Source organism: Danio rerio, chromosome 3, assembly GCF_052040795.2.
Source record: "Danio rerio strain M-AB ecotype USA chromosome 3, GRCz13ab, whole genome shotgun sequence".
Classification (NCBI taxonomy): domain Eukaryota; kingdom Metazoa; phylum Chordata; class Actinopteri; order Cypriniformes; family Danionidae; genus Danio; species Danio rerio.
In genome coordinates this window covers 9,940,388-9,952,029 of record NC_141023.1, presented here as the reverse complement: position 1 = coordinate 9,952,029, position 11,642 = coordinate 9,940,388, and the positions used below count along the sequence as shown (strand labels likewise).

Sequence of the window (11,642 nt, the reverse complement as noted above, 5' to 3'; positions counted from 1 at the left end):
ACCACTTATTAAATGATTCTTGAAACACTCTGAGGCTGGAACTGCTGTCTTTCTACTGGAAAAAAAATTCTTAAGAGACAACCTTTAAGAATTGCGATAACTCCCTTTGATCTGGTCCTTGCACCTCAAATGGAGAAGGGTTTTCTTTTCCAACAAGAGTGTAAATCACCAAGATCTCCACTAATGTGGCCCAACCTTCTGTTTTACAGCCCTTCATACTTCTTTCTGAAAGTCGTTTCAGGAAAAGTACATCCATAGTGCTTCCCTGTGAAGTAACACTGGTCAATTGTTTGTCTTTTTAGGCACACCAAAAGGATCTAAATAAGTGGAGCAATTGAACGGTTAAGGTTTTCCTTACAAAGCCTTCCTTGATTGCCTTCATGTCAGTATTCCCTCTACAAGGAGCATGGCTACTAATATGGCCTTTAATTCTGATGTCTAATCTGTGACCATAACTTCACACTAGATAGGTACTTGTGAGCACGGTAAAGTCAGCATTCTTATTCCCAAAGGGTCATCCGGTCCTGCCACACCAGTGCGCTGATTTCAGATGTGCTTCTTGACACAGTCACACAGAGGCATTCTCAAATTGTCGTCACTTATAATGCATGAATTGAGACACATCCATAACCAATTTATTTGCAACATGAAAATGCCAATTCTTTAAACATTGTTCCACATATTATTATCAATTAAATGTTTTTTTTTTACATAACAAATGTAATATCTCTTTCTTTTTCAGGTTTCCTTGTGTGGTATACTTGTAAACATTATGATCCTCTGAAAGATTCAATAGTTTTGCCATGTCATGCTGACAAAGACTTATCAAAGGGAAGTCTGAAGGTGGAATGGAGAAGAGCAGACTCAGGGACTCTGGTTCATCTCTATCAAGGCGGTAAGAGTCAACCAGAAGCCCAGCAGCAGGATTATCATGGTAGAGCTCATTTCTTTACTGAGGAGATTCAAGATGGAAATTTCTCCCTCTGTCTGGGCAAACTCAGAGATGAAGATAAAGGAGAATACAGATGTAGAGTTTACAGTGCTCAGAACTGTGTATTTTCAGCCAGTATACAGGTAGTAGAGGGTAAGTAAAAATCTTTTTCTTGATCTAATCAGAATGTTTTTAAATGTGTTTTTATATTATATTGTTATCATAATTGTGTCTTTGCAACTAACACAGAGACAAGCTTTATCTTTGCCATTTCATTTGTATATTAATGCATTTATTAGGGGTGTCACGATTTTGATTTTTAATCGAAATCGATCGAAATTTATGTTCAATTTCGATTATCGAATCAAAAGATAGAATCGTCGATGCTGCCACGCCCCCATGTCACGTCAGCTTGGCTTGCCAAGCGGGAAAAAAAACAGGCTTGTTGAAGTGCTTGTTAAACTGCAGAAGCAGGAGACCCGTCGACAGAAACCCTCTCCTCTTTCAATGAAGTCGCCGGTGTGTAAGCATTTTTGATTTCGTGTTGTCGACAAAAAAACACCGTTTTGCAAGCTCTGCTATGTACGTATTACGTACGGTTCATCCGATAGACAACACCGGCATCGCGATCCCGCCCCCGTTGCAAATCCGCTCACGGAAAATGCCAATCACGTGACCACACAGACACAGACGCATACACAGCCACTTGTGCGCTTGAGACAGCAGGTCCAGGCAGTCAGAGGACTGCTTCAATCTTTCACTCACTTGTACTTAGTCATTTTAGCGAACACCTCAGATACTGTTGGCTGGTTCCTGTTGGTTGTGCGTCTTTTTTACCGACGCCATTATAACGAAACAGATCACTGCCTATTCACGAGTCCCGCAGAAAAAGTGATTGACAGGTGGTAATTATGTGTGTATCTTGCCTTTATTCATTTACTGTATGATTTGTTTATGGGTAAAACAAAGACCATGCAGGTCAGGTAGTTTAAACGGTTGGCTACAAATAATTAATTGGTCATTAATTAATTAATTATTCATAATCGAAAATCGAATCGAATTGTGCCTTTAGAATCGAAAATGTAATCGAATCGAGGATTTGGAGGATCGTGACACCCTTAGCATTTATAAAATATTTAGTTATACTTGAGGAATTTAAAAGAAACGTTCTATTGCATGATATTGCCCAAAAAGGATTTTATGTTATTTGAACTAAACTAAATTAGCTAAATTATTACCCTGGACAGTAGACATTGTTTTAAATGTGGTATAGAGATAATATATTTTTATCATAGTTTAGTATATACATAAAAACCAAAAAAAAAGAATATCACATCAGAATAATTGTCTTTTTTAGGCTTCGACATTCAATGTACTCGTCAAACGCTTGCTTCTCTGGGATCTTCAGTGGTTTTACCCTGTTATATTAGGAATCCTTCGGCAGTGAAGGGTCTTAAGGTGGAATGGAGAAGAGCAGACGATACTGTGGTTCATCTGTATCAAGATCACAAGAGTCAACCAGAGGCCCAGCAGCAGGAAAATCATGATGAGGAGATTCAACATGGAAACTACTTCCTTCAACTGGACAAACTGAGAGAGGAAGATGAGGCACGATACACATGTACAGTTTACAGTGACCAGAAGCGTGTTTTTACAGTCCAGACAAGATTGATGCTAAGACTACTCGGTATGTTAAAATATATTTCAAGAGTACACACTTAGATATTGCTTGATATTAATAGCAGGTTTGCCATGCTGTCCAGGGAGAGAACTCTGAGCTCGGAGATAATTGAGCCCAGGGCTCCTGCCTGGTCAATGAGCATGTGAGGGGAGTACGAGATCAGGTAGTTCTCGAGAAAGGAAGAAAGGGGGAGATGTGGGGTTTCTTTGGAAAACAAAGGTAAGGGAGTATTTTTTTTTAACTGGGCTGCTTATGGTAGGTTTGGATTAATCTGATTGGCTAACTAATGATTGTAGATGAGAGACCAGCTGCGGTCAATCATATCAGGTGCTCTTCGAAATTAGTTTGTGAAACTTTACTTAATGAGATGATTTTATTTAGTTTTATGTCTGCTACAGAAAAGTGAGTAAGCTCGAGTAATTATAAATGTAACAGTTAGCCTTTGGCAGGTTTGGCAGTTTAAAACAGCTCAACAAAGTAAACTTTTAGGGGAGTTCATTTTGGCTCCCATTGATCTGTGCTGATTCCACAATCAATGGGTATATTTTAGACCTCTGCCCTTGACAATTCTTTCTTCCAATTCGTTTCTTATTTCAGGGTGGTCAGACAGTAGAACAATATCCAAAACAACAAAACTAGCCAGATGAATACACTGAAGAGTGGAGTAGCAGAGCTAGTACAAATGTGTCCAAACCTGTATAGAAATTTTAAAGACTTGCCGGCAGCTAGCTCTCTGCAACTTTCACATGGTTGCCCACTGAAGCTAAGCAGGGCTGCGCCCGGTCAGTACCTGGATGGGAGACCACATGGGAAAGCTAGGTTGCTACCGGAAGTGGTGTTAGTGAGGCCAGCAGGGGGCGCCCAACTTGCGGTCTGTATGGGTCCTAATGCCCCAGTATAGTGACGGGGATGCCATACTGCTCAGTGAGTGCCGTCTTTCGGATTAGACGTTAAATGTTTAATGGATGGTCGTTAATCCCAGGATGTCCTTCGAACATAGTAGGGGTTTAACCCCGGCATCCTGGCCAAATCTGCCCACTGGCCTCTGTTGATCATGGCCTCCTAACCATCCCCATTTTCAATTGGCTTGATCGCTGTCTCCTCTCTACCAATCAGATGGTGTGTGGTGTTCGGTCTGGTGCAAAATGGCTGCCGTCACATCATCCAGGTGGATGTTGCACACTGGTGGTGGATGGGGAGATCCCCCCATTGTGTAAAGCTCTTTGAGTGCCCAGAAAAGCGCTATATAAATGTTAGGAATTATTATTAATATTATTATTATTATTATTATAAAGACTCGGAGGGGGTCACACACCAGAAGAGAAGCCCACCTTGTTACACCACATTTTTTTCTGTAAGTTTTTGCACACCATAATATCTGTATGTTGCAAATTAGAAACAAAATGTGTGATGCGCCATGATGATGCTTCTCATGAAGAAGTCTCAATCATGTCGGATGATTATAAAGCAGATTTGAACTCGTATTAATTATTGGCTATTTTCTCCACAGACTCAATCTTTCGTGTTCAAATGTTTCTTGTCTTCTGTCCAAATATTCTGATGTTTCTTGCTTTTGTCTGCTGGGGTTTTTCCGAGGGTGAGTGTTTTATGGAAGCATCATTTTATGTCAGTAAAACAGTTGTTTATTAACACAAAACAGAATGGTTATTAATGTCTATTTTCATTGCAGGCTCTCTGTTTGAGTCAGTCTCTTGTTGCGCTCTTTATTTCCTGAGGCCTCTCATGTTACTCTGGGCAGCTCCATATGCTAATAGCTTTACTGGTATGATCAATTTTTGATTGTTTGTAGAAGTTGATTGTTTACACATACACTACCTGACAAAAGTCTTGTCGCCTTCAAGTTTTGAGAAAAACAAATAATAACTTGACTTCTAGTTGATCATTTGGTATCAGAAGTGGCTTATATGAAAGGCAAAGGCCTCTAGATTACGCTTATTTTACCAAAATAAAATATGATCATGTCTTGATTTTTAATTATTTCATTAGGAGAGTAAGGTCTGACTTTGCTTAGGCAAAAGTCTTGACACTTAACAGAAATAATGAACAGTATAGAACAGGGGTCACCAACCCTGTTCCTGGAGAGCTACCTTCCTGCAGATTTTAGTTGCAACCCTAACCAAACACACCTGTTTGTAATTATCAAGTGCGGCTTTGGGTACTATTAATTGGTTCAGGTGTGTTTGATCAGGGTTGGGACTGAATTCTGCAGGAAGGTAGCTCTCCAGGAACAGGGTTTGTGACCCCTGGTATAGAATATAAATGGTTCAGCAGGAAAAGAATGAATTTTGTGTATGACTCCATGAGCTTGGAGAACTGCACCCATACATCTCGGCCATTCCAGATGACTTTATTAATAAGTGATTTGAGTTATTGCAAAGTAAGCATTCTTGCAGGACTCCCTGAGATCATCAAGATCTTTTGGATTCATCTTCAATGCCTCCTCCATCTTACCCCAGACATGTTCAATGTGGTTCATTTCTGGTGACTGGGCTGGCCAATCCTGGAGCACCTTGACCTTCTTTGCTGTCAGGAACTTTGATGTGGAGGCTGAAGTATGAGAAGGAGCGCTATCCTGCTGAAGAGTTTGCCCTCTCCTGTGGTTTGTAATGTAATGGGCAGCACAAATGTCTTGATACCTCAGGCTGTTGATGTCGTCATCCACTCTGCAGATCTCTCACACGCCCCCATACTGAATGTAACCCCAAACCATGATTTTTCCTTCACCAAACTTGACTGATATCTATGAGAATCTTGGGTCCAATGGATCTTTTGCAGTATTTGTGATGATTGGGATGCAGTTCAACAGATGATTCGTCAGAAAAATCGACCTTCTGCCACTTTGCCAAATGATCAACTAGATGTCAAGTTATTATTTGTTGCTTTTACAACTGGGATCCACGATAAGACTTTTATGGAGCAAACAGATGCAATAATAATCTCCAAACAGTTGTGTTTTGTTTTTACCACAGAGATTGGGATACCCAGACAAGAACCAAAATTCTGGCTCAAATACAAGCAAAGCATAGACAATAATGGACAACTTAAGTAATGATAAATAATGTGAAGGCTAGTGAAACAGATACTGAGACGTTGACACTTTGAAAATGGAATCATCTGTTGGATGGCACTATGTAAAGGGTCAGGATGAAATAAGATGATGTGGCACTGATGAAATGAGCCATTGCTCCATATTTTAAAGGGGACCTATTGTGCAAAAACACAAGGGGTTAAAACATTTTTGTGGCAAAAGTCTGAGTATAACCAGCTGCTGATAATAAAAAATAATCAATTTTAATTTTTTATAATCATGATTCATAATAACAGGAACACTTATATATTAAATATATATTATATATATATATATATTATACATGTCATCAGAGAGGGGAAAGCCCCACCCATTAGTGAAGATCTCTCACTCATTAGCATAGGATGTTTGTCATGGGTTTGAATCTCCCACTCTGCTGACACACAGGTTTTTGTAGCTCCGCCTTCTTTTGTAGGTCCCCTTTAAATTCCTGTACAGAGAGGTCAAATTTTGATCTTCTATTGGTTTCACAATATTGAGTCACGCATTCGCATTTGCAGTGTTCACCAAGGTTTTTTGATGGTGTGTTTACACTAGATGCAGATGAAGCATCAAGCGGGAGTAATTTTTATACGTTAAGTCAATGTAAGGATGCGATTAGACATCCTGCGGTTCTATTTGTGCGAATGGGGTGGCGCTGATTGGCTGTTTGATGTGTTTACCATGCGAATCGCTCGAATTGGAAAATCTGAACGTTAGTGGGCATTTGTGTTGCATTAACCATTCAGGAGCTTGCTCTAGTATAGGCGTGATTATGATGTAGTGCCTGATGTTGGTGTCCTGAGGGGAAATCCTCCTGCCCGCACAGAACAACAGCATCAAACTGGGCTTGGCTCAGTTTGAATCACTGCTGAAAGCCTCCGTTATCCAGGTAGTTTCTGGAGGAGTTGATGAACTCACGGAGCTGGGTTCACCTCTGAAAGGATAGAGTGGACTCGGACACGGCAACAAACAAATCTACGCTGTTTTTCAGCCTTCCTAAAGCACATAAAGCACAACTACTCTGTCAATAAAATCCATGTTAGCCATTTAGCAACGAAACTAGAGTCACTGGGCAGACAGATGCCTTGACCATGATGCAAATCCACATTTGTTGTGAATTTCACACGCAAATGAATTAAGTAAACTCAAAATGTTCACGCATCAATTTACCTTTGATTTAGATCGATTTATTTGCACAAGTCACATCTGGTGTGGACGCTCCATTAAACTCAATGTTTTTTTTTGTTTTGTTTTTTTTTATTAAAAAGTGTTTCATATTAAAAAGTATTTTCTGTTTTACAGGAAACACTAAATCATTTATTCAAAGTTACAGTTTCAGAGCAGAATATGTCGCTTTCTCAGCTGTTTTTTATTCAGGTAAAGACATACATTTTTCACTCAGCAGTTATAATCATGAACATTTCTTTACATATTTACAAAATAGGAAATGTTGAATATTATGCTACAAATCTAATGAAGTAACAGTACAGTAATAAATGTTCTAATATTGTTATTAGTTCTTCTAAATCTATAATTGTTTGTTTCTTTCTTTCAGTTCTGTTTAAAACCGCCTGGGACAAAAGTCTGAATTACGCCGGATATGAACGTGTGGTGATAATAATCCTGTTTGTGATGGTGCTTTTGCTAGACCTCATCTATATTATTTTCTGTGAGTATTCTCATCTGAATTCATGTAATGCATTACTAGTCATTAGTTTGCTGCAAATTCATGATTTATCTCTTTAATGGTGTTTGTTACAGGCCCAACATTTTAAAAACAATCATTTCAAACAAAATATGCAGAATATTTTACATTGACATGATTAATAAAACAAAAGAAAAACATGTGCATTACCCTTTGACAAGTGCAATCACATTGGTTTGATCAGCCCTGACTGGTCAAAAACTCACTCACCGGCCACTTTATTAGGTACACCTGTTCAACTGCTCGTTAACGTAAATTTCAGTAACTTAAATAACCACTCGTTACACCTGAGGTATGCAGACGAGCATCTCTGAACGCACAACAGGTCCAACCTTGAGGCAGATGAGCTACAGCAGCAGAAAACCACGCTGGCTGCCACTCCTGTCAGCACAGAACAGGACACTGAGGCTACAATTCACACAGACTCACCAAAATTAGACAATAGAAGATTGGAGAAATGTTGCCTGGTCTGATGAGTCTCGATTTTGGCTGCAACATCCAGATAGGGTCAGAATTTGGCATCAACACCATAAAAGCATGGATCCATACTGCCTTGTATCAATTGTTTAGGCTGGTGGTGGTGATGTAATGGTGTGAGGAATATTTTCTTGTCACACTTTGGGCCTATTAATACCAATTAAACATCGTGTCAACACCACAGCCTACCTGAGTATTGTTGCTGACCATGTCCATCCCTTTATGACCATAGAGGACCCATCTTCTGATGGCTACTTCTAACAGGATAATGTGCCATGTCATAAATGAGTTCACTGTATGACATCCACAGTCACCAGATCACTAACTAATAGAGCTCCTTTAGGATGTGTTGGAACGGGAGATTCGCATCATAGATGTGCAGCCGACAAATCTGCTGCAACTGGGTGATGCTATCATGTCACTATGGAGCAAAATCACTGAGGAATATTTCCAGTACCTTGTTGAATCTTTGCCACAAAGATTAAGGTAGTTCTGAAGGCAAAAGGGGGTCCCACCTGGTACTAGTAAGGTGTACCTAATAAAGTGGCCGATGAGTGTAATTTCAGATCATAGCATTTTCACAATTATACAGTATTTATAAAGTTTGCATGCACGTTATACAAGTAAAGAGCTTCAATGTAGTTAAAAGTGGTGCTTAACATTTCCAATATTGAACAATTGTGTGAATTCAAATTAAAATACCAAATGAATGAATTTAGTTTAGCTCTGTTTTTAAAGTTTATCAAGATATAAATGTTTTTAATATCAATATTTAGATTTGTATTTTCCTCTTTTTGTACAATGATGGTGAGAGTCATTGAGAAATTAAGCCAGAGGATCAAGACAATATTCAGTGTTCTGGCTCGTATCAGCTTTGATGTTCTGCCTTCACTACAGTTCATCCTCCTGTTCTTCGCCTTTGGATCTGCAAGAGCAGGTAGATATACCTTATGGATGGATTTATTTATGAGTAAAGTTTATTGCACACTGAATTAGAATTTTTTGTCCATAATTTTCACATGTTAAAAAATAAATTCGACCTAACATCCATTATAAACAAAAAAAATTTAATCTGTTTTTTTAGAGGTGTTTTAACAGTTCAGAGCCACCATACAAGCGAAACACAAAATACAGTGAGTATGCTTTACTTAAAAAATGGTGAAAAATTTAACACAGGCTCATTGTGAAAATGTACCCCAGTATACATTTCTGAAGAGCTTGAATTATGTAGCCAGAGCTACGTATGGCTGCATTTCATCTTTAAAACGAATGTACAAGGCGGTATGATGCCGTTCCTTTTCGCACCTACCAGCTGACAATTTACCTTTGTATGGACGGCTTTTCCGCTGATACAAGTTTGTCCATTGGCTTGCCACGTACGTCAGCAGACTTGAGACGTATAGTGGAGTTGACTGCGATGATGGGGTTTGAGTCTGGTGAAGGACGGTTCCAGAAAGAAGGTGAGACCAAAACAAAAGCCAAAAAATTCAATAAACAAATAAAAAACAGGGTGAGAATGTGGTAAAATCAGGCGAGGGCAGAGGTGTGGACTCGAGTCATGTGACTTGGACTCGAGTCAGACTCGAGTCATGAATTTGATGACTTTAGACTCGACTTGACAAAATATAAAAAGACTTGCAACTCGACTTGGACTTGAACATAAATGACTTGGACTTTGACTAGGACTTGCCCCTATTGACTTGTAAAGACTTGCTGCTTCCCATGAAAAGCCCAACGATAAAAAAGTATGTTGACATGGACCGCTCTCTCTCTCTCCGTTTATGTGTGCGTGTGTGTGACAGCATGCGCGCGTGTGTGTGACAGCATGCGCGCGCGTGTGTGTGAGCATGCGCGCTTTCGGCATGACGTCCAATCGAAGCACGGTAGATTGTTTTGATTCGACAGTATCCAACGTGACTACTATGAGGCGCCGGAGTGGACAAAAGTCAAGCGAACGCAGAGAGAATTTGAACTTGAGATCGAGCCAATACTCGCGTGCCAATACTCGCTCTCTCTCTCTCTCTCTCTCTCTCTCTCTCTCTCTCTCTCTGTCTCTCTCTCTCTCTCTCTCTCTCTCACATACAACATACACCTCTCTCTCTCTCTCTCTCTCTCTTTCTCTCTCTCTCTCTCTCTCGTGCATTCAGTCTCTTTGCGTTCGCTTGACTTTTGTTTACGATGGCGTCTCATACCTTTAGTGCTTTTGCTCTCACGGGATCCTCCTTTTAAACTGACCCTTCGCTAAGCCACGCCCAAAAACCGCCACCCACCAATCGCGGCTTACCAATCGTAGCTACGGGCAGAGGCTCTGTCAAGCTTTCGAGCGAGGGAAACAAGCCAAATCGTTGCGCAATTGGATTGTGAAAATCTGACACCCGCTATCCTAAAAGTTTGGACTGGGTGGTGGGATTTTTTCCCTTTTCAAAACCAAAGCCCAAGAGGAGAAATGCCAGCGTGGATCAAGCTGTGTGAGGGGCGGCAAAAGGAGTTAAGCTAAGTTGGTTTTGTTTTCGATATTCACATTCAATGATAGGTGGCAATAACTCACACTCCTCTTATCCTAAACAGATCTAAACTGTGTTTCTTAAAAAAAAAAAAAACAAAGCAGGTTATGCTTCCCAGCGGTCTTTTTCTTTTTTTCCACTAGATATTATGAGCCAGGGCTCGACAATAAGGACTGCCCGATGGCCCGGGGCCAGCGTGCGAGACACTCGGGCCAGTGTACAAAATGTTACTGGCTCGATCGGGCCAGCTGCTGCCTTTTTGCCTGCCAGATCGAGCCAGAGCTGCGTGCTGCGACTGTCTGTCAATTGTGTGCAAATACAATCTTACGGTGCTTTCACACATAGACGTGTGTTTCGGAATCTGTCTCGTTTCACTCGTTAGCACGTTTTTTTAGCATATATCCAGCAGTTGCGCTCGCTTCCGCGCCAAATCAATCAGTCCAAGATCGCCTGAATGAGACGCGGTCTCTGTCCTATTGAGCGTATCGATTGTAGCGAGAAAACAAAACAATGCAACGAACTAACGACCCAGGCTATATCACAGTGTATCATGATCGTGTAATAGCCATATATACGGCTATATGAAGAGGGAATGATGAGCAGGGCGAGATGTCATTCTTACCGGTAAATGCGAAAGTGAAAGCATGCTGAAATATTACCGAGAGCTGTTTGTCCAGCCTGATCTCGGTTTATCCGTCAGGAAAATTGACCGAAATTACTATCTGTTAATTTTTCCATATTTTAATCGTATAATAGGCCTATGTTGTATTAGGCCTGTTGTTTTGTTCATTTCCGCACTGACAGCTCGAAAGAAAGATTTACATTGATCTGATGCAGTCTCGGTTCATCTGCTATGTCTCTCTATAATTTAAGCCTAAAATACAGAATTATAGTCAACGTTTCTTTAATAGATTGATTAATTCAATTGATCGATTTCTACAAAACCTGACAATTGAAATGAGGCTCTGTATGTATGAGAAAGTCTGACCTCGATTTGTATTTGGTGACGATGTCTGTGGGTTGTTAAAATTAAAGTGCACATTTTTACTTATAAAATATTCTATACACAATACACAAAAGTTTGGGGTCAGTGTGATTAAATATGTTAAAACAAGCTTCTATTGCTCACCAGGGCTGCAATTATTTCATCATAAATACAAATTGTGAAATGTTGCACTATAAAATAACTGTTCAAAAGTAGTTTATCATTTAATTTATTCATTTATTCCAGTGATTTTAAAGATGAGATTTCA

General features: G+C 39.9%; 1 protein-coding gene and 1 long non-coding RNA gene across 2 annotated transcripts in view; one reads left to right on the top strand and one right to left on the bottom strand.

The window, feature by feature from the left end:
- The window catches only part of LOC141381140 (uncharacterized), a 686,936-nt gene that overhangs the window by 295,594 nt on the left and 379,700 nt on the right, over positions 1-11,642 (bottom strand). The window lies entirely within an intron of this gene.
- The window catches only part of LOC564237 (uncharacterized), a 130,319-nt gene that overhangs the window by 5,445 nt on the left and 113,232 nt on the right, over positions 1-11,642 (top strand). Inside the window, exons 5-13 of the mRNA XM_087243898.1 lie at positions 743-895; positions 1,002-1,084; positions 2,289-2,618; positions 4,123-4,209; positions 4,303-4,395; positions 7,006-7,080; positions 7,259-7,372; positions 8,700-8,822; positions 8,970-9,018. Of these exons, the coding sequence (XP_087100024.1) occupies positions 8,763-8,822; positions 8,970-9,018 (109 nt within the window). The 5' untranslated portion in view covers positions 743-895; positions 1,002-1,084; positions 2,289-2,618; ... (3 more) ...; positions 7,259-7,372; positions 8,700-8,762. The remainder of the gene's footprint in view (positions 1-742; positions 896-1,001; positions 1,085-2,288; positions 2,619-4,122; positions 4,210-4,302; positions 4,396-7,005; positions 7,081-7,258; positions 7,373-8,699; positions 8,823-8,969; positions 9,019-11,642) is intronic.